The sequence below is a fragment of the Plectropomus leopardus genome, chromosome 15 (assembly GCF_008729295.1).
Source record: "Plectropomus leopardus isolate mb chromosome 15, YSFRI_Pleo_2.0, whole genome shotgun sequence".
Taxonomy (NCBI): Eukaryota; Metazoa; Chordata; class Actinopteri; order Perciformes; family Serranidae; genus Plectropomus; species Plectropomus leopardus.
Genome location: NC_056477.1, coordinates 21475791 through 21499326, shown reverse-complemented (window position 1 = coordinate 21499326; position 23536 = coordinate 21475791). Strand labels below are relative to the sequence as shown.

Below are 23536 nucleotides of genomic sequence, written 5' to 3'. Positions count from 1 at the left end.
TCGAGCTCCACAGAAACTGAAGAAATAGTTCTCATTTGTTTTGGATACATGGATAGCATTTATGTTTTTATCTGTGTTGCTCAAAGTCAACTCAGTAAATTTCAAAGATATGTCCAGTTACTTAAAAGCTGGGTCACAATATTGATGTGGCCACCATTACCATAGGTCATAGCACAAAATCACCACAGTAATTGCTAAAGAAAAAGTCCAGTGGTGGAAAATAGATTTAATTTGATTAACCACATTTATTTAAAACAGAAGCGGAAGGCAACTGGTAAAATTATCACCCAAACTGTCTTCCATTGACATCCATCACAGGTTACAGGCTGACATCCTAATGAGGGTTGCACTATTAATCAAAATATCACTGAACACTCAGTCTGTATCATACAGTCTTAATCCTGGTCCAACTTTTACCCATCATACTTATGTGTGCACACAATTTTCCCGTGTAATGAGGGATTATTTTAGATATTTCAGCTGCATTTCCTGACAGTTTTGCCTCTAAATGAAGTGTCTTTCTTGTTTACATCCTGTCTGACAGCTTGTGTCTTTTGCCCCATCAGGCTTAAGTTGTAATAAACCAGAATTACCCCTCTAAAGTTAATCACATTATGACATGTAGCTCACATTTTAACTACTCCTTGCAAGTGTAATTTAAAAGTGTGGCTGAGTAGCCTGAAAATCCAGTCACTATCTCCTTCCTCAACAGTAACCACAGAGGAAGTACTTAGAGTTTTTCTGATTGCTTAGTCACTATCAATAAAACTATAGGCTCTACCCACTAACCACAAGACTGTACACTAAAACAAGGAAATATGTACGTCTCCCAAAAGTAAACAAATCTTGCAGAACTCTTCAGACTCTTTTAAACGTTTATGCATTAATACAATACACACAAACCATTGTTTGAATAAACACATGAACACACATACGCACAGGTATCCAGATGTGTATATGTATTCCAACAAACTATAAATACAAATAAATGGAAAAAAAATCTCATAAAGTTATAACAGTCTTCAAACTACAAAAGTGGAGTAGAAAAAAAGCCATTTGTGTAAAAAAAAAAAAGACTAAGAGAAGAGTTCCTGCACATTGCTGGAATTTTTATTATATTTAAGTAACATTTCAGTTTTTCAGACCTTCAGGTGGTGCTGTGTCTCAGTAGGTAGTGCAGGTTCTTCACTTATCTGAAGGCTGGCGGTTTGATCCCTGGCTCCTCCAGTTCGCATGTCAATGTTTCCTGGGGTAGGATTCTGATTCTATAATGTTCACTGTAACTGAGTAGCAGGGTGCACCTTGTACGGTAGCCTTAGCCACCAGTGAATGAATGGGTGAATGGTACATGTAGTGTAAATGCACTTTGAATGGTCGAAAGACTAGAAAGGCACTGTGCAAGTCCATTTACCATTTTAAACAAAAATTCCAACAATAAGCTCTTCTCTTTGTTCTTCTCCTTTTTTGATCTGGCCATAAGACTTTTGTCTTTAGCTAAGCAGCTAGGCACATGTGTCAGTGTGGAGGTAAAATAGTGTAGCAATTTACCAGAAGTGTAAACTGAGTAACTGCAAGTAAAGCAGGATACGTGCACCATTAGTGTTTAAGCATTCAGAAAAAACTGTAAATGCTTTTTTCAGAGTTTCAATAATCATGGAAAATCTGGAAGAATCATGGAATTCCACAGTCTCCTTTCCCTGGCCTGGAAAAGTCATGGAATTAGTAAAAATCATTTGGAGTTTTGGAAAAGTCATGAAATATGATGTGTCATGAATTTATTTGCTGTAAGTGAGCTGTTACCATAACGTAGCTGTAACATGCATAGACTTGTGGCTGCACAGTATATTGTTTCAGCGTCGACACTGTATTGCACAATAGTCGCATTTAAAGATGTGCAATGTCAAGTAAGGCATATCAACCCAAAAACGTATTGACTGCTTGATACAAATGGAAACTGGCACAGTTCTCATTTTCAGTGACTAATATCGGCCAAGCCTTCCCCCTTAAGACAGTTACGTGTGTATGTGACATAGTGTGGCAATGTTTGTTAAAGGAAGCAAGACTTTCCTGCTTGCGTACGTGTGAGCGTAGGAAATTACTGTAACCAGTCTGGTCAGGTGCTGCAGACACAGTGAAGCACGTGCTTTTCCAAAGTGGAAATTTGTATCCTTGAAAAGTTTTGAAGTTTTGTTTGTGAAAATATGGGGGAATTTTGTTTTTGGCCAAACAGTGGACGACTCAGGTGTTGTTTGGTAACTTTAAGTTGGGAATGTGTGGAATTCTTTGAATGCAAAGTAAAGCATTTCTGAAATGAGCATGAGTGATCAGCAAAGTCCTCCCTTGCTTAGTAAAGGTTACAAATAGAAAAGTAAAAACCAGGATGGATGGATAACAAGTAAAACAACTGGCTGCAGTTACTTTACTTCAGCTGGGAGCTTCTGGTTTGTCTTTGCTAGTGAGAGCCGTAACATGCCGGAGTTCGACAGGCGTCAGAAGAGGTTAGTGCTCTGCCTTTCCTGCAGTCAACTCAGAGGTTAGTTACATTTTGCCAGCCTGGAAGGAGGAACATCATCATTGGGTTTGTTAAGTATGGAATTGTCCTCTGGCTGTTTGTAGTGTATATTTATCTACTTTCCTCCAGTGAGATCATCGCAGACTCAGGAGCAACACTTAACCCAGAATTACTACCACTCTCTATGGTTGCTAAGCAACAGGTCATGTCTCCGAGGGTATCTGAAAGCAATATCAGAAATGGCTTTCTGAATGTAGGATGTACCCAATTTAAAATGAATTTGATCTGGATGGGGGTGGCTTCCTCTGGATCATGAGGGTAGGAGTGTGGTGGAGGCTGTGTCAACTAAAAGGTGTGAGAGAGATCTCGTGTTGACTCTTCAACACTGATGTGTGCAGCCATTGGAGGAAATCTCAGTATTGCAAAGGCAGGAACAAACAAAAGCCACACTTTGCTTTTTCACTATATATTTTATTCCATTTATATTTTTTGTTGTTGTTGTTGTTCATTGTCTTTATTGGAGTCATATTTTGATATGTTTTGTAATATTGTTTTCATGTATTATATATCTTAACTAATAATTCCAAGCAAATTTAAATACCAAACAAATAAAGAAGTGATTTAAGTTTTTGATGTACATGTATGAAGAGTCTAACGATAAAACTTCATGGACCTCAGTTTAATAATCGAATTTGAACAGTCAACAATCAGGCTAGTTAATGAATTCGTCAGTCTATCAAGTTACTATAGAAAACTCAGACTTCATACATAAAGCGTACATTTCATGTATGTAAAATGAAACTGCTCTGAGCAGACTCTTTTAGGCCTCCCTAAAAAAAGCTGTATCAGTTTAAGTGTGTGCTACAATGAGCATATTTTCACCGCCTTGTCCAACGGGAAACTTAAGCTGTCTCAAAGCCACCAGACTCTGATGACAAAAACAATCATTTTAATTTGCAGTACCAGGTAGTTCCTGGTCCACTGCTGCCTCGACTGGTCAGTGTGTAAGGTAAAGCAGAGAAAATATTCCAAATATAATGTTAGATTATATTCAAACAGATTTTTTAAAAAGTGACTGCAATACATTTTGCTACGGCCCCACCCATAGCAGTACATAGTTTAGGTACCGTAGATCAGTAGATTTGATTTATTAAAGATGCTAACAAAGCAACACAGTGCACAGCAGAAACGTCAGATAGGTCAAACCATTGTGTTTAACAATACATTTTTAAATGTTAAAGTTACAGCTGAAAATAACAGCAGAAATAAAAAAGTTTGCAGATTTTAAATATCGTCAGATGTCCTCTAAGGTTGTCTACCCGGAAGTGATTGTTGTTGTTGGGGCGACATTGCAATCTTAATCCCATTTTGAGCTAGCAAAAGTCAAAAATGTCCTGCTTCCAGCTGCTCAAATTCAAATATTTGCCATTTTTCTTAGTCTGCTTTGATAGTAAATTTAATATCCTATATCTGAATATCAGACAAAAATTTAAATATATCAACTTTGAAATTATGATGGGAATTTTTCACTGACATTAGAACCAATTAAACAATAATGACAATGATTGTTGGTTGCAGCCGTGTTTCCTATATCATAATACATATTATCTTAAGATACTGTTTAATGTTGTGATACTGATTTCAAAACAGCCCTACATGCAAGTGATGCTGTCTAAAAAGCAAACGTGTTTGTGAGAAGTAGAGCAACTTGGTGTTGGGCTGACTTTCAAAGTGTATGCAGATGCCATGCATAATGAGTGTTTTTAAATAGCTTCTTCTCAGACCTTTTTGATCAGCCCTGTTTGCTTATTTGTCTGCCTCCACCTTTTTTTTCTTCCCTCCAGAGCAAAGTACCACAAGTTAAAATATGGGACAGAGTTAAATCAAGGTGACATGAAGCCTCCGAGCTACGACTCTGGTAAGTCTATGGTGGCTCAAACAGCCAACTCCTCCCTCTTCAGAGTAAATCACTGTGATTGTTGAGTTTTCATACCTCAAGTGACAGGACTGGTACGCATGCGAAGGCTGCATTCATGTTGAATCTTGTTTGCCTCGGTAGCTTTCTTGTCTGTTTCCTTTCCTGAATGCAGAGTGCCATTGTTGTTATGGATGTACTGGCAATGTTTAAAAAAATCTGATCAAACTGATTGAAAATATAATAAGTTGAGTGTTTGTTATGGTATGTGTAAGAAAGGTTGGCTGGTTCACCCAAATTATGAAAACAAATTCACTTGCCTCTAGTAGTATCTAGCCATGCAGCTATGCAAATAGTTCCGGTTTCGTTTGCCCACATTTTGGGATATCTGCCTCGGATAATTCTGTTTCCAATCACATATGTGGTGCTCAAAACATTGCAAATTTGCATTTAAGGAAATCCAACAGCAATGTTTCCTGGAAAAATCCAAAACATGACCTACTTTAAGCATCTCAGTTGTCATCATTTTCTGCTTTTCTTTTCATGTCATGTAAACTGTATCTCTTTGGGTTGCTGCCAATTTAAGGACATCACCTTGGACTTTAGGAGATCATGATGAGACTTTTTTTTTTTTTTTAAACTATTTTCTGACGATTTATTGACTCAACAATTAAGTGCTGTAGTAGTGCTGTGAGCACTACAAACGAAATTCCATTCTGAAACTTTTTGAAACTTGGAAAATTAAAGCAAATCTCTCAGCATGGCTAAACACCAAAATATCTACTCAGCCTACATAATTATAGCTCAAAGGGACAGTTCACCCAAAAACACAGTATACATGTTTTTCCTTTTACCTGTAGTGCTATTTATCAGTTCGGATTGCTTTGGTGTGAGTTTCTGTGTGTTGGAGATATCCGCTGAAGGGATCATCCAGTATAATAGAACTAGATGGCACTGGGCTTGTGGTGCTCAAATTGGCAAAAACATTAAATAAAATGAAATGAAATTGAATTAAAAAACTCAACAGAAATGACTTTTTACAGACATCATGACCCAATTACTCCACAGACCTTGTTATGAGCAGTTTCATGTAGGAACTGTTTTCTCTCAACCAAATGACATCAACCAACTAAATCTCTACAGAGAAGGAAGCATGCATCTCCTCATGGACGAGAAGCTCGTGCTTGTGACAGCCTGACATGTAAAAAATCTGTGTCTTTGTGTTTAACTTAGGTGCAACGTACGCTAGGTGTAACGTGGTGCTAGGTGAGATGGCTGTAGATGCAATCTTCCTTTCTTGGGGTGATAGGGTTTGCGGGTGTAGTTTAAAGTAGTTTGGAGGGGCCAAGGTCTGTGGATTATCTTGAAGAATTGGGTCATGATTGCTAGAAAGAGACATTGCTGTTTTTTGTTTGTTTTTTTAACTTAAGTAATTAATTTATTCATTTTTGGCGCTTTGACCACCAAAACCTAGGTCCATCTTGTTCTAAAATATTGGAGAAAAGGCAGACATCTCGACAGCCGATATGTTCAACACTCTGCAACTTACAACAAAACAATCTAATTTGATAAATAGCAGTACTAGTCAGTCAGTCAATCATTTTCTGTAACCGTTTGTCATCGGGCGGAAGGCAGGGTACACCCTGGACAGGTCGCCAGACTACCGCAGGGCCGACACATATAGACAGACAACCATACACGCTCACAGTCACACCTAAGGGCAATTTAGAGTCACCAATCAACCTGAGCTGCATGTCTTTGGACTGTGGGAGGAAGCCGGAGACCCTGGAGAGAACCCACGCAGACACGGGGAGAACATGCAAACTCTGCACAGAAAATATTTTTTAATTTAGGGCTGAACTGTCCCATTAAACACCTAAAATGCTGTTCTCACTTTGTAGTGTTCACTCTCTCCACATTACAGTGCAGAGTGTTTCCTCGGTATCACTCCTGTATCAGTACACTACCTGCTCCTTGTTATATTATTGTAGTTTAATTGGCCTCTCATGTTCAAGTCCTCTGCCATCATTAAGTCAGATTGCGACATTTCCTCTCCTCTCTCCTCATCTCTATTCATGAGGGCTGTTCAAAGCACCCGAGCCCTTGAAGTGTTGATGAATGGGGGGGAGGTGGAGGGGAGAGGTGTGAGGTGGAGGGGATGGAAGAGGGAGAGATGAGGAGTGGGAGGTGTTGTTCGTATGGTGGTGCACCTGCCCGCTCCTCACCCTCCTGAATTAGGCATGACCCACTTTTAGAGGGACCCTCGTCTCCCTGCCCCGCCGAATCAACCTCCTCGACACACACACTCACCCCATCTAAATCTTATTAACACGTCTCTCTGCCATGTGCAAAATTCCCAGCTGACTTGCGAGCAGAGTGCTGACGTTGTTAAATATCAAAGTGAGCTCTGAATCCCATCATTGCTTTTTTTGTCAGAGCTGTAGACAGTCATAAAGAGTGTGTGTTGTTCTGGATGCTGCAGGCACAGACACACGACACTGCTCTTTCCAGCATGTCATGGGATGTAGTTGGAGCAGAGACCAGCCATTTTGAAGTTGTTGAAATGCATCGTTAAATATCAAATGTCTTCTTGTTACATCAGGAACAAGCCGTCGCTAATGAATTTTAAATCTCTGTTTTTACTGCTAGTGCTGATGTGTACACAGTTTTAATAGGGCCGTAATTACCTACTGTGATGTAAATATTTGGATTAAGCAAGCTATTAAAGTTACACATGCTGTCAAATGATAACTCGGGTCCAAATCCAACCATGAAGATAAAGGTGACTAATTTGGAGCGCAAATACTGATAATAGTTCTGTCCAAGAATGTTTGGTAATTATCTCAATAAACATTTAAGTGTTTTTTCACTGGCCCCAATTTAAAGAGAAGCAATACCCTCTTCCGTTTAACTCTAATCCACTGTTGACTTGCTGAAAGCAGCTAAGCGCTGGATGTGTGTAGTTGCCAGGATGCTGCGATGCAGGAATGTTCTGGTCGTGTTTACAGAGTGGAAATAATGTCAGAGGCTGTGCTGTTTGTGGAGCCCTGATTTGTGTCCGCCTCTTCTTCTGCAGATGAGGCCAACGAGAACGAGTCTTCTGGATCGCTCAACAATCAGCTGTCCTGGAAACAAGGGCGTCAGCTCCTCAGACAGTGAGTGCACATGATTTAATCCTTCTGTGACAGTCTTCAACCTAGAAAACTAAATTGCTGCTCTAAAAACGAACTGTGTCGAGATTCCAGGCCCCTCGTTGCATTTCTCTGCAATGTTATTGTGACTTGTGTCAGCTTTTATGAAGTATACAACTGTGCCAGAAATGCTATGGCCTGAAAAAAAATTGTGGGGAAGAGCTCCCTCACTTGGACAGCAGCAGTCATTACCTGCTCTTTGTTTTGTTTTCTCTGGCAGCGTACCCAGCAGGCTCAGGGAAGTTTGGTTATCATATCATCCTACTCTACAGTCAGTCTGTGTAAATAAACCAGGCTCCGGCAGCCTCACACATCATCTGCCCCAACATGCTGGCTGATGAGGCAGCCAATTTATTTTTCACTCTGTGTCAAGGGACAGATCAATAATGTGCTAAGACACCCCTCCCTTTCAGCCAGTCGCCCGCTCACGTTGCTAGCACTCATCCCTACAGGGTAGGTGTAATATTTGATGAGTAGCTCATCTTGCCTCAGCAGGGCTGATGCCAACTGCCGGAGGACATGCCACTTTTGACAGTAACAAGTACTCAACTCTGCCTCATCTCTGATCATGTTGTAGTTAATGATCTTATATTAATGAGCAGGTTATCTAATGGGCTTTTCCAGCATTATGAAAGGCTCATTTGCAATGTCCAAGTGTATCCGTTTTGAATGGACTGCAAGTGACTCGTCTACATTTCAAGTTAATAAAAAATACACCTTATTTTGTATTACAGTGAATTTTTGGCAAATAGTTTTTATTTGTGCAGTCTTTGTTTATTCTTGCAATGTTTAAGTTCTTTGTCTTCTAAGCCAATGTGTTGTTTACATTTTGTAAAATAAAATTGGTGATGTGATCATTTGGAACATGTGGACCTTAAACTAATGACTAAAGAGAAATCTGGAGATTGTGATTGGACCAGTATGGAACCACTGGGTTCGACCATTTACATTAAGTTTTAATTTCATTGACTCTGTTTCAGGTACTTGCAGGAGGTGGGCTACACAGACACTATCTTAGATGTAAAGTCCCAGCGGGTTCGAGCGCTGCTAGGACTAGCTGGGGACGGAAGCGGGAGGACGGGGGAACGGACCAGCACTGAGCCTTTGGTCAATGGGACGGACGCGTCAACAAAGGGCACCAGAGGGTAAGTAGAACAATCTATAGACTGAACAAAAACAACAACATTACAAGTTCATTGCATGTAACACTGTGTGCGGTGGGGTCTATTCAGCTCCTAACAGTAACAATTTTTTGGGCACATGAGTGTGCAGCGAATATCTGGTGAATTGTTGCGGTACAATCAAAACAGACTGATATAAGCAGAGACTAGTGCAATCTGTGCTGCCCTCTCATTCATTAAAAATGTAGCGAACAATAAACAAGCTTTGGTCATGGTGTGGTACTTCTTTGCATCACAAAAACTCCAAAAGAGAAGGTGAAGCCTATCTTTGGCTGCCGAAGCTCTAAATCAGCCATCAGTGTTTCTGTCTGACAGTCCATTTTCCAATTTATGAATGTGAACTGTTGTCCGGGACAACCCAAAATCAAACAGCACATAGAGCTCTATACAATATTCAGAGCATTAAATATAGTAGCAAGATAGAGGGATAATGACGTCCTGAGCAGAAAATGATGTCACAACACCTCTCTGTGTCTTGTAATCCAAACTTCTGTGTTGTATTTGCTGGTCCGGCTGCACATGTGTGTAAGTGCATTTTTATCCCACCGGCTGGCTAATTGCTGCCGCTTTGCTCTGCGCTTATTCAATGGTTACTGCTGATATCTGGATGGTGTTGTTTTCACGCCCACATTCTGCTCCCCAGACCCCAGCTAGCCACCTCCGTGTTGAGAGCCATATGCAGACAACCTGTTCGTTCCCTTACCCATACTACAGTATTATTAAGTATACCAAAAAAGATAAAGTATGTCCTAACACATACTATGTCAAATGCAATATGGCAAAAAAATACTACAAAGTTTTCCTGCATCCAGTCACATTTTGCAGTATGCAAGTCAGCATGCTTTTCTGGGTATTCTGACCCACAGTCCTCTGCACAGCGGAAGATGCGTCACATTGACCAAGTTGTAAATATATCATTGACAGTTCACATAAGCTACAATGACACACGGCAGGAAATTCAAGTGACCGATGACTCGTCAAATAGGAATAATCGAAACAGGAATTGAACAAAATAATCCTAAAGATTACCAACAACAGAAGTGAACTAGGAAAATAACAATGACACGGGCACCTAGTAGCTCATTTGGTAGAGTCATTGCCTCATGTACAGAGGCTGTACTCAAACCTGCAGTGGCTACGGATTCGAACCTGCAGCTGCATGTCATCCCCTCTCTCTCTTCACCTTTTACGCTTAAGCTGTCCTATCAAATAAAGGCAAAAAGCCCGAAAAATTATCTTAAAAAAAAGAAAGAAAAAAAGAAAATAATAATGGCAGAATTTGTGATTTCCTGTGGTGAATATAATATGTGAGAATCTACAATGTATGCAGCAATAACTTAAAAGTAAACTCTACATACATTGCAAAGTAACAACAGCAGAGCTCACTGGGTTGACCTTCATCTTTGGTGAACTCGGCGAATGTCGTCTTGTTTTATCTCCAAGGTAATGGACGTATGAGCAAGAGGGTCAAAGTTCAGTGGTCTGAGCAAAGTGGTCCAACAAAGTAGTATGTCCTGATTGTGTGCATTCTGCATGCAACAGTACATGATTTGAAAGGGCAGCTGCAGCAAAAGGAAAAAGGAAAAGTGTGATTTTCAATGCTGCCTATACTAAACTATATCTCATAAATGCTCATACGTAGATGCGCTCTGACTTTAGTGTAGAGCTCCTTTTAAAGGGCAAATTACACAAAAATTTGCTGCATGTATGCTAATAACTTAATAACAATGTAGTGAATCAATACAGATACTACTGTTATTTTTTTATACCCTAGCCTAATATTTACATGTAATAAATGTGTCATTGTTCCCCCACAGGAAAGCTGAGCTCTCTGACACTAGCGCTGTACTGGAGGCCTTTAAATTCATCGAAAATGCAGCAGCTGAATTCAGCGATGAAGATGATGAAGAGGATAGCGAGGGGAGGCCTAATGTGGAATCCAGGACGGTAAGAAAACAGTCGGCCTTCATCTCCTGCTCTCACACAAAGTTAAGTAATAAGTTGTTAAAAACGGTCCTCAATATTTTCCTCAGATCTTAAGGAAGAAGCCCCCGTCGTCAACGACTCCGGCCAGTATGGACACCAGTGAGGATCCTGACACAGAGGAGGCACTGAAGGGCTTTGACTTCCTGTCCAGCCCTGACGAGATGGACACCTCGCCGGAGTCCAGAGGCAATGGGGACGGCACAGACTGGGGTGAGTCACCGATCAGTCAAGAGGGGAGCTGAGTTTGAATTAGATGACACCACATATACAGTTCTAGATACAGTTATAGTACCTACACAAAGTGTTTATTTTCTCTTGTACAATTTGGGGTTTGTTTTGTTTTTATCAACAAATATAATGTATAACACAAGTTCCAGAATCTCTGAGAATATCGCTAAATATTTTACGCTGTTATCTCATAAGTTGCCTGCACCCATAAATTTGACCTCGTAACAGATGTTGGTGACAGTTCATGGAGTACTCATGGAGTCATTCATATATCACTCTGTGGTCATAAATCATGATGTTTGGATGTTTCTCTGTTTAACCCATAGTTTGTGATCTCTTCCACTGTGTGTTCCCATAGCCAGCCTGTGACCACAATGTCTCTTCCACTCCTGTGTGTCGTCAAATCAGCCTGATTCCCTTTGAGGCTCTCTGGTCCTAAAGCCAGAAAAAATGGGCTTGGTGTCATGCTGAGGTGTTTCTTTGTATTTGAACGTGGGTTTGAGTAATTGAGTCATGTGTATACAACAGTGTGATTATCACAATGATTTCACAGTGAGGATTTCATGAGCAGATTTGTTATGACTCAGATATGTTCAAATGAAAGAATTCCTCCCATGGCATTAACTATCCTGCCATTACTCTCTTTTGATAGAAAAGAAAACAAATAAACAAGTAGTTATAATGAATATAATATCACTGAGGTGGTAGTGGCCTGCCAAAAAAAAAGACACTTATCTCAGGTTAAAGAGCGACTAATCTCCTGGTGGTTTTAGAAACCACCAGGCGAGTATGAGTCTGAGAGACGGCTCTGCTCCGTGCCCACCCTGCCAGGCAGCTCGGGCCTCGACCAGAGCAGTTCCTCACCAGCCTCTCGGTCTGGTTTTGTTCCCCCTGTGTAGAGAAGGACGAGCAAGGTCCCATTTCTGAGGCCTGGGACGTGGACCCGGGCCTGATAACCAAACTCAAGGAGCAGTACAGAAAGGAGCGCAAGGGGAAAAAGGGGGTGAAGAGTAAGTCTTGTCAGGCGCTGCTGCCTCCCTCCTCCTCCTCCTCCTCCTCCTCTTTCTGTAGAGCCTGACTTTCCTGAGTTCAGCCAAAAAAGCCCAAAACAAAACATCTTGGCTGTTTTTTCTCATCTCCTTCTTTAGCTGCTCCTTATTATGCCGTCTACTTGGCATTGCTCTGTCCTTTTGTCTATCATTTCATATTGAATGTCTCCTCCGTCTTCTGTTGAATGTTCTCAACATACAAAATCTGTCACCTTTATTTTCCTACCTGGACAAACTGTGATGCTTGGTGCATGTTTTTCTGTCCTGTTTTAGTGTTTTGATTTACACTCACATCACCATCTTGTCCACACTGTCAGATATCAGAGATTAACGTGAAATTTAGAAGTGATGACACGCCGTCTTTGTCCCATCTGGGTTAGCACTAGTCTCTACAGTCATGTTTCCTACATTGACATTTTCTCTAGTCATAATATAACAACATCACCGTCTCATCCTCATCTGTCAGCCATGTTGAAACTACAGTAATAACTAATTTTGCTGCTGTTGTAAATGGATTGCAATTAAAAGCTTTTCAGTGACTCAGTGAAGTGACTCAGCTGAATACTACAGCTCTCAGTGTAACAGCCCACTTCAGATGTAGCCTCATTCAGTGGCTGAGAGCTCTTAGATTTCACATTTGTGAGGCCCGAGCATTGCTGGTGTTTTTTCACTGGATAAATCATGAGATCAACAACTCGGTTCATCTCACTTTCTTCTACGTTTTATTCCAGCACCATTTTTCAGTTTTTACACTTGGTTCTCTCCGCCTCCGGTTTAAGCAGAAATCTATTTCTAATCTAAACACTGTGTTGGTACTTTTATCACTTTAGTGGGCGTGTGGAGGAGATCATCAGGTGATCTGTCAGGGATGTTTTTTCGGCAGTTGCACCTTTGGTATACTGTCTTCACAACAGGGTTGAAGGAATGCTTTACCCTGTGAATAACCATTTGTATATCAGTTACTCACTCCATATTCTGATTAATTTGTGAAGAAAATTTGTTTATCTCTTTTGCTTCTCTTTTGGTGAATGAAGAATACAAAAACTGTAAAAAAAAAAATTCTTGATTAATTCAATTCGTAAGGGTCCACATTTAACAATAGCAAAACTATACCAAATATGCATTTACACAACTCCTGCGATGTAATATATATATATAATTGGATATTTATCCAGTTGTATGCTTACTACTTCCCAAACAGACAGCCCTTCTGACGGGGAGCAGAATGAAAAGTAAAACTTGTCTATGCACTTTCATAACCAGACTCTATTTATAAAAACAATAATTTTACCTCATACAACACAGAAACTGCTGGTCTACCACTGCCTCAATATGTATTTTGTTTGTGTTGTTGTGTGACTTTACTTAATCCAAACTAACCCTTTAAAAGACCAGTCACAAGAACACAAACAAACTAACTGATCAAGGCTGCACTACACCAACAGCTCCTGTATTCAGAGAGGTAAAATAACTGTTTTTGACAATGAAGTCTAGCTATGAAGTGAGTATAAATCACCTTCGCTTTTAGTTCAGTACCCAGATGGAAAGGTATTGTTTAGGAAAGTACTGAGCATACAACTGGATAAATGAGACTTGGATTATACTGCATGAGTTGTGTGAGACTTTGTAAACTGATGTTTTGATGTAGTTTTGCTGTCGTTAAATGCGGACCCCTTTTACTTCATCCTCATCAAGGATTTTCTGTTTCGCATTCTTTGTTTACCATGGTGGCATGCAAGAAAAACAAACCTTTCTTCACAAATTCAATGTAACACAAGGAGAGACTAGATACACAAATGATCATTTTGTGGGTCTGTTGTTCCTTTAAGGTTTGACTCTTAAGGGTCCACATTTTTAAACGCTTGTAATCATAAAATAAACATCCATACATGGTTCACTAAATGATTCTACCTGGGCTGAGACCTCACAAAATCCAGCTGTATGTTATAATACCCTTTCCATACAGCCCACACTTGAAAGAAAGCATATTTCAGCACCTTTTCTGACTCTTAATTCATCTAACAAGGACTCTGGCACTGCCTTCCCTTCATTTTCTCTTCTGTTACATACTATATTTTATTGATTTATTTTCTTCCCTTTCAGTGCTGCTTTCTTTCCATCTTCTTTCTGTTCTCTTTTTCAGCTTGTACTCACAGCTTTTTAATAAAGATTTTTTTATTATTTTCGTACTTTTTGCCTCTCTTTTTTTTTCCTGTCCGCTCTTCATAACTGCGTGTCACTTTGGTAACACTCTTGACCTGACTTGTTAAACAGGGCCAAACCGGTCCAAGCTTCAGGACATGCTGGCTAACCTGAGGGATGCAGAGGACTTGTCCCACATGCAGCCTCCACCTTCAACCCCCCAATCCCGGCCCAACGCGGTTCGGTTCAACGAGCATGATGGGAACCGACCAGATGAAGGTACTGCTGCGATTAAGGGCTAACTCTTAGACTGGCTTAAACCCCCTTCATCCCTGGAGAACTGTGTCCACAGCGGTTATATATTCCTTTGTTTTTTCCCCAGTTGAGGCTCTGACTTTCCCGCCCACGTCAGGGAAGTCGTTCATAATGGGCACAGACGAGACCATGGAGAGCGAGCTGGGCCTGGGGGAGCTTGCTGGACTCACCGTAGCCAATGAAGCCGACAGTCTGGCATACGATGTGAGTAGGAGAATACATAATGGACTTCAAGGGCCATGGAAATATTTCTCTGGGGAAAACTATTTCTGGTTATGCTATCATTGGAGCCTTATGAAAAACAGCCATCCCACCTTCCTCTTCTAATCCTCAGCAAATTTACCAAGTCACATCACATGCTGAAAACTTGCCACCTGCGTGTCAAACAGCTATTTTTATAGGCAGCGTCAGAGAGGCTGCTTTGAAAGTGTAATATTGGAAGATATCAGATATTTTTTGAGATCACATTTACAATACTAATGTCAAACACTATATAAAAAAACACCTGCAAAGGTCATAGCATGTTTTTGTTTTTTTTTTAAGGAAAGACTGATTTTAGTGTGATGGCAGGCTTTTATAGAGAGAAAGAGATTAAACAATGTTCCTCATTATATACAAAGAACCGGCATCACCCAAACAACCACTTTTATATCACTGTCCTCATGTTACGCTGAATTTGTGAGGAAAGCTTTGCATTTCTTGCATGCTTCCATGGTGAGCAAAGAATACAAAAACAGAGAATAATTCTTTATGAATTCAAGTTATTAAATAAGATGAGACAGACTTTATTGTCCCGGTGGGAAATTTGCCTTGGACTTCAGTGTCTACATTGTAAAAAATGATAAAAACTACAATACATACATACATAGTAAAACTCTTAAACAAGACAAAAACATTCATCCATCAATTGTACATGTCCATCATGAAAATGCACATTTGTTACAACAGTACTTTTTTGGAAGCGGTTGTGTCTGCTAAGGGGGACTGTGTACTATCTGCCTGAGGGGTAAACATCTGTTTACAAACTTTCGCACAACTCTAAGTATGTAATCCAGGTACTGTAATCCAAGTCTCATTTATCCAGTCGTATGCTCATTTTACCTCGCTGAACACGTGTAGTTTGCGTAATTGTTTGACTTTGTTGAATTTGACACCAAAGACACACAATAACACAAACAAAATGAGTGATAGAGGCAGTTTCAAAGACTGCTGATTGTATGCAATAACGCAGTTAATTGGATTTTGAGCGTCTGATAAAGTGTCTCCTCCTCAGATTGGCAACAATAAGGATGCCATGAGAAAGACGTGGAACCCCAAATTCACTCTGCGGAGTCATTTTGATGGGATTCGGGCTCTGGCCTTTCACCCTGTGGAGCCCGTCCTGGTCACTGCTTCAGAGGACCACACGCTCAAGATGTGGAACCTGCAAAAGACTGCGCCAGCCAAAAAGTAAGTATAACTTAGCACAAGCTGAATATCTCCAAACACTATTCCAGTCAAACCCAGACCGATTTCTCATCAGTTCCTACTGTTAGTTTCATTTTTTCAGCCAAGAAAAGTAAAATGGACAGTTTTATATTTCCAGTTGTATCATTTATCTGTCCATTCCTTCCTTGTGGGCTCTGTTGGAGACACTAACACTCAGCAGTGTGTTTGGTTCAGTCTCTATACCTGCAGCAGCAGAGTGAACATCATTTGTAAGAAAAGCTCTGTGGTTGATACAGTCAGACAGAGATGATAGCTCATCTTTGTTGCTGCAATGTCACATGATTCGGCTGCACGAAACCATCCCCATGTGACACACAACAATCACACAAGACTCATCATGTCAAGTCACAACTCTGCAGCCCACACACACTCTGTATGATTGTTTTATTTTTAGAGGCTCAAGTCGTTTGAGAGTCAAGGATATTATTAGAACAAAAAACGGAATGATACCGTATGTGCAATTTGATCGCTGCTATAGCCGCAAACTGTAAGTCCTTTTATGGTTCCGTACAATCAACGCCAGCTATTTTGACTCTAATCATCGACACATGAAGTTGTCGCTGCTGTTTGGTTTTATGTGTTACATTAAGTAATGGATACATTGTTTGTTCACAGGAGTGCATCTTTAGATGTGGAACCGATCTACACATTCAGGGCCCACAGGTAAAAACACTGCACATGAATAAAACCTTTTTTTCCCATTTTAACGACATTTTGCTAATTTATTATTATTTAAATCCCAGGGGGGCTGTGCTGAGTGTGGTGATGAGCAGTACAGGTGAACAGTGTTTTAGCGGAGGAGTTGACGGCACTATACAGTGCTGGAACACCCCTAATCCCAACATCGACCCCTACGACTCTTACGGTAACGGCGCCACATGTTTTGTTTGAATCTGAGGATTTTAAAATGAAATCATAGCAACTGACTTTGATGGTTTGTTGTTGTCAGACCCATCAATGCTGCGTGGAGCGTTGTGCGGACACACTGACTCAGTTTGGGGTTTGGTATACAGCAGCGCACACCAGCGCCTCCTCTCCTGCTCGGCAGACGGAACTGTGAGACTGTGGGACGCGAACACCACCTCCCCTGCCCTCGCAGTATTCAATGAGGACAAAAGTACTGACTTGAAGCTTGCATCATGACTTTGTTTCTCTTTATTCATACGTAATTAATTGAATATTTAACATAAATGTATTTTTCTTTCTGTGTACAAGAGCTAGGAGTTCCCTCCTCAGTAGACCTGGTGTGCAGTGAACCTGCCCACCTGGTCACGTCCTTCACAAACGGGGAGATCGGCCTCTTCAACATGGAAACCCGTCAGCTGGTCCTCAGTCTCGAATCCAATTTGGAGCCGGGTAAGTTTGCTAGCTGAAGTGCTGTTAATTTCTAGGGTAAAGATAATAACCAGTATCTAACCCCAGTTGAATTCAACTATATTGATGAAGCAGAGTCAGTTAGGTACCATCGGGTAATATGGCTCTTGAGTAACATCTAGTGGCGGCTGTAGGGAAGTAAATCATTAGACACATTTGTCCTGATCCATAATGTTTTACTGTGCTATTACTTCTGAATGTGTTTTGATTTACAAATTTTTACAAATTAACTGTCGGTTAGGTCACTGATACAGTACTTCAGTCATAAGACATATTGTGCATTTCAGAACAATGTGAGGTATATCTGTCCTCTGTTATGAAGTTGTTTACCAGCAAGTGCTTCGGTCTGCATAAAGTTCAAACTGATTTTGGTAACCTGTTACCCAAGTTAAGTCAATGTTTAGCTTAAGTTAATATGCCACACATATTTTAGTCTATTTGCACAAAGGAAATGCTAAAAACAAAAGTATGTAACAACATAGCACATAGCATATAATGTGCTAGAGAGATGTTCGGTCAAACCTCCCCTCTATGATTTACAAAAATCCCTAATACTATGGATATTTGTTACCTTAACATAATGAAATAATAAGAAAAAAATGGAAAAATAGTAGTAATAGGGAAAAACAATGAATATGAACACAGAAGCACACATACTGAGTGAGCACATTAACTATGGCACACATGTTTTTTTTATTTTATTTAAGTACTACTAGTGATGATCATTTTTTTCCAAGACATTTTTCAATAGTGACTTGTTCGATTTCCATATTATTAAACAACAATTTAGCGTCTCCTTTTGGATAACTTTTATTTTTATTTCCGAAAATGACACAATTAGAGTTTTGACGTTTGGGAAAAGTTTGTTCACCTGGAGCCACTTTTTTCTCTGTGTGAAAGAAAATCATTGGCTTCCCAGATCAAGAAGCCCCAGTTTGCTTGTGATATGATCATTTTGTTCTGGTCAGCAAACAGCCTGGGTAATGCAGAATCAGACATGCAAATCAAGTCATTTGTATAGATGAGAAATAGAGGTGGCCAAAAAATCGATCCTGGAGGAACTCCACAATATAGTTTGATTCTGAAATACAATGGTTTCTAGATACATATTAATCTCTATTATTAAGGCACTCACTAAGCCAATATCTCCACACATAGAGCATAATATCTCCACAGGTTAGATCTTTAGTTACCAATGACTTTTATGCAGGATGATCATTCATTCAGTTGGTCTAAAGTCCCTCTCCTGCTTTGTGGTGCCTAATATGCTCGTCTGTTTGTAACCAGGCACTCCCTGTCAGATCAATAAGGTCCTCAGTCACCCGACTCTTCCCATCACCATCACCGCGCAGGAGGACAGACACATCAAGTTCTTTGACAACAACAGTGGGAAGCTGATTCACTCCATGGTGGCTCACCTGGACGCTGTCACAAGCTTAGCTGTAGACCCTAATGGACTTTATCTCATGTCAGGCAGTAAGTACCTCATGACCAGCGTCTCCTTGTCTCTGTTATTCCTTTATACATTAGTTCATTGATAGATGTGCTGCCTCAGACTCAACCTAGCAAGAAGTGTGAGTGTAATGTGTCTGTGGATTTGTTAAAAGTCTTTGCCCAGCTATGGCTACGTATCATTGCAATTTTATTTTCCAAGTGTTGATGGAGTTTGTTTTTTTTACCTGTGTGTGCAATGCTGTGCATCTGAACGTAAAAGAAAATATACCTTTTTAAGAATCTTGTAAAACGTTTTAGTCAAAGTACAATGTGTACAGTATTTGTGTAACAGCTGCAATTGTGTTTAGTCTTTGCAGCAGTTGTGCAAAAGAGATTACTCATTTACTCATAGATCATTAAGGAGCATTATAAATGGCAATGTGACTGATATTTATAGTAGTTTCCTGTACTGGTACAGTCAGATCTGTTGTAAGCAGTTACTACAAGGTGAGGCAAGTTTATTTATGTTGCACATTTTGGCAACAAAGCAGTTCAGAGTGCTTTACATAAAACTTGTACAAGAAACACATTATAAAAGGAAATTTAAATACAAATAGTAATGCCATCAAAAAGTTAGAGCAGAAAATAAAAACAAGCTAAAATATACTCATACACAGGTATAAAACTACACTCATCAAAGCCAAAATGAAGGCTGATGTCCACGATGATGCAAACTTATCTTTAATATCCCCTTTTGCATTCTCAACAGCGTTACTATAAACTACCACTTTTGGGGGGGCAATTTTGTTTTTCTTTTTGTGCATTTTAGCACTTTTAAAGCACATTTTCTTCTCTTTTCCCCCTTATTTTCTGGCAGTTTTCTTATTTCCTGTACTTTTTTTCTTGTTTCTTCTTACTAATTACTTGCAATTTTTTTGCCGTGTCTTATTGCCTTTTTTCCATGTTTTTGAAAGTAATCCGACCAATTTACTCAGATTTCAAAGGATTAAAGTACAGTAAAGTCATTCTATGATATTGCCTTTTAGATTATTAGGTAAAGAAGGCTTTTCTAGACATCAAATGTGCAAAAGATACAGGTTTGATTCCAAGTTTTAGGGGAAACTGTTTCAAGCTCACATTTTTGAATTGCTGTTCCCCGTGTATAGCTTGTAACTTGTCCCGTCCTCTGCAGGTCATGACTGCTCGATCCGTCTGTGGAATCTGGAGAGTAAAACCTGCATCCAGGAGTTCACGGCTCACAGAAAGAAGTTTGAGGAGTCGATCCACGATGTGGCGTTTCATCCATCTAAATGCTACATCGCCAGTGCCGGGGCAGATGCTCTCGCCAAAGTGTTCGTATGACGCGGAGCTGCATGTTTGCCTGCAGCCCTGCTCTCTGACTCAGCCTCCCATGATCAGGGACCAATAGAGACACAGGAGGGGAAGGACCTTCAGGCATGGGTCCAGTCCCACCTCTCACAGCCCACTGGTTTCCTGTCGGACTGGTAGACTATGTAGCCGCTAGCCTCAAAGGGGCGTGACTCTCCATAAAGAGGGTTGGCAGGGAGGAGAATTGCTCTCTAGTCCTCCATCTACCATCCAGGCAGGCCTGGGTGTGACCGGCCACAGCGCCCCCCCCCCCCAAGACAGACTAAAACATAACCTCCATAGCTAGGAGGCTCAGGACAAGTGTTAAGGAGTGTGGAGTGGAGAAATGAGGTTTCAAGCCGGTCTTCTGCCCCTGCGACTTCACGCTCATCCCACATCCTTCTGGCCCTCAACCCTTCCTCTCAGACGATCCCGGTCTGGGCCCGTTACTCCAAGTCAGGTTTGTGTTGTGTTGTTCCACAAATGTTGGGGTACTGAAGGCTCGCTGGAGCTGTCGTGGAAGCCTCTCACGTCTTCTTCTCTGCTTCCCAGACTGACTTTGCTCGCTGGCCTGCCTTTATTTTCCTTTTTAAAACACGTATTGACAAATGTGCCTTTGCTTTAAAAAGGTCTTGAAAATGTTATTTTAACAAGCTCGTTTCGGGGAACAGGGAGGGAGGGGACGGCGGAGAAATGGAGCCGGTTGTCACCATGTTGTCGATTTTAACATTGGATGTAAAATTACAAATGCTTATAATAAACAAAATATATATTCAGTCTTAAAATTTACTGTGCAGCGTGAGTTTGAGTGCTCCTTTTTGATAAGTGTGGTTGGGGAATCAATTTTGTGCATTTCAAGGCAAAGCTGGTAGAGTGATACAGACCATTAAATATAATGCCTGTTTGTTAGATTCAAGTACCTGTACACTTCAGAAGTAACATTACAAGCATATGTGTCCAAAGTAAACCATTTTGGTTAATAATTACAATTCAGACTTGGTTCTAGATGTCCATTTTAGGAATAACTAATTGATTTTTGGCCAGTTTGCTCTTGTGTGAATTGAATGGCTTGTACTGTATGTAGTTTTCCCCAACTGTGCGGACATGCTCGACTACAGTGTGATGTATCATGTCCAGATATTTTCAGTAGTCCAGTGTTTAGCAGGAAATTAGTGCAGTACTGTGGGGCTACTTTGAAATAATGAGTTAACCATCCAACACTGAGGGAAGGGAAATGTCCTGCAAGTTCCAGTTTACTGTAAACTGTGAGGAGGAAACGATCTTGGGTTAAAAAACAAAAACAAAAAAACAATTCAATCAAGATGTTGTACATGTAGAGTACAGCCTCAAATGAGCCATTTTCTCAGTCACTGGTTTGTATATGAAAGTATGTTCAAAATAAAACCTGCTGTAAAATGTTAACTGGGCTCCGATGCTGGTCATTTGACAAACGTGGAAGCTGTTTGCAACTTGGTCATCAGTGCCGTTCAGGGTTTTAAAGTCTTCACATCTTGAGCCCCCTATCGACCAAATCAGCCTGAAACTCTGTTTGTCATGCCTCCACGCAGCCAACAGCTGTGTGTTTTCACAGTGTTTGTCCATTCCTGTGAACGTGATATCACTGGAACGCCTTGAGGGAATTTCTTAAAGTTTGGCTCAAACGTCCACTTGGACTCAAGGAGGAAGTGATTACTTTTGAAAAATATGTGTAATTATATTTACATTGTTGAGACTTTTTAAATTTTTTTAACTAATGCTCTATTATCTCATGTAAAGTGTATCCAACATACAGGGTGCAATAGGGGTAATTCAGCCGGCCCCCTGAGGCTGGCCAGACATTTGAAGAGTCTTGGTATGTTCAGCCCCGACAAAACGTGGCAAAACATTTATTCAAACAGAAGCAGGAGTGCGTTTAACATCCTGTTGTGAGACATAAGCACACTGTCTTTTAAAGCTGCGGGACTTATTCTATTTAATTCAAGGGGCCTTAATTGGTGTAGTAAAACTTGTATTTATATTGCCGAAGTAAGCCTGGAGTATAACTTAAAATCTAAGTACAATATGTAAACATCTACCAGAATTTGGTTGCTTAATTTGGTTGCTGCTGGACACACCCACCAAAGGGAATAAAATGTATCTCTCTCTCTCTAAATATATATATATAATGTTTTACCTCTTGTACATCTTCTCACTGTTTTGAGGAAACACATTTTTCAACCTGGAAATTGTAGCTACATGGTGTACATAGTTTTGACATTTAAGATGACAATGCACTCGTTAATTGAAGGGGGCAGATGGACACTGCTCCCATCACAATCTTCACCACTAGCAAAACATAGGAAATCAAATGCAGGGGACTGCACCATGGATGAATTATATATTATTATATAGTGTATGGTAGTGCACATTTCAATTTGAATAGAAAGATCTGCAAAATAGCGATACATGAGGTAGGGGTCGTCAGAAAAGTTCAGACGATTCTAAAGGCCCATGTTTGACGGGGGCACTCAAAATATATAAACCTTAAGAATAAAAACTCAACAGAAAATTAATAGGAGATTTTACTTTCATGCGGCAGAGTAATTTTTTTTTATCCCTTCTTGTTTTTGACAACAACAAAAAAAGGAGAGCCTCTGTATTGCCTGCTCCCCCCTTAATTTTCGTGAAATGGTTCGGTCCTGCCCGTACACCTGGCGCACACGGAAGTTGTGAAACAGCGGAGTGAAGAGTATCAAAGGAGCTGATGCGTCTGTGTCAGCCTCCAAAAGAAAAGTCTGGGTACCGAAAACAAGACATGAGAGAGAAAAGAAAGAGCCAATGCTTCACAAAGAAAGGTGCGTCACCGTGAGTGGTAGAAAATAGCCGGTTTAGTCCAACGTGAAATAGGCAGCGTTTGCTCCCCTAAACACGAGCTAATATCTGCGCACAAAACTCTGTTTACATTTTACTTCTATTTTAACCGTTATTTAACCATTATAGCCAAACAGTTAGCAAATAATTCGCTCTAAATCGGCTGTCCCTGTCTGGTATCAGCCCAAATACAGATGCAGCTTCATCCTCAGCAGCACCTGTCTCTCCCCAAACACCCGCACCAAAGGACCGGCCCGGCTCCACACTGAAGCAGGTGAGCAGCACTCCGTCAAATCACGTGTTAGCTGATAGTCACTTCAGTCTTTGGTTATGATGTCATTTCCAGTGGTGGAAGAGGTTGTCAGAATTTTTACTTAAGTTGAAGTAGAAATACCACAGTCTAAAAAATACTCCTTTACAAGAAAAAGTCCTGGATTCAAAGGTTCATAGGTGTTATCATCAAAATGTGTCAAAGTATCAAAAGTAAAAAAAAAGTACTCATT

The 23536-nt window shown here is 40.4% G+C and overlaps 1 protein-coding gene across 2 annotated transcripts in view; it reads left to right on the top strand.

The window, feature by feature from the left end:
• Positions 1–21605, top strand: part of strn (striatin, calmodulin binding protein) — a 39380-nt gene extending 17775 nt beyond the window's left edge. The window contains exons 3-17 of one of the 2 annotated variants that reach the window (XM_042501817.1): positions 4357–4430; positions 7504–7582; positions 8599–8763; positions 10617–10746; positions 10833–10995; positions 11913–12023; positions 14337–14483; positions 14587–14723; positions 15793–15968; positions 16623–16670; positions 16751–16872; positions 16957–17124; positions 17223–17363; positions 18669–18857; positions 20008–21605. In XM_042501817.1, coding sequence (XP_042357751.1) covers positions 4357–4430; positions 7504–7582; positions 8599–8763; positions 10617–10746; positions 10833–10995; positions 11913–12023; positions 14337–14483; positions 14587–14723; positions 15793–15968; positions 16623–16670; positions 16751–16872; positions 16957–17124; positions 17223–17363; positions 18669–18857; positions 20008–20177 — 2020 coding nt within the window. In that variant the 3' untranslated portion in view covers positions 20178–21605. The remainder of the gene's footprint in view (positions 1–4356; positions 4431–7503; positions 7583–8598; positions 8764–10616; positions 10747–10832; positions 10996–11912; positions 12024–14336; positions 14484–14586; positions 14724–15792; positions 15969–16622; positions 16671–16750; positions 16873–16956; positions 17125–17222; positions 17364–18668; positions 18858–20007) is intronic. The other variant, XM_042501818.1, reaches the window with a different exon arrangement.
• The last annotated feature ends 1931 nt before the right edge of the window (positions 21606–23536 follow it).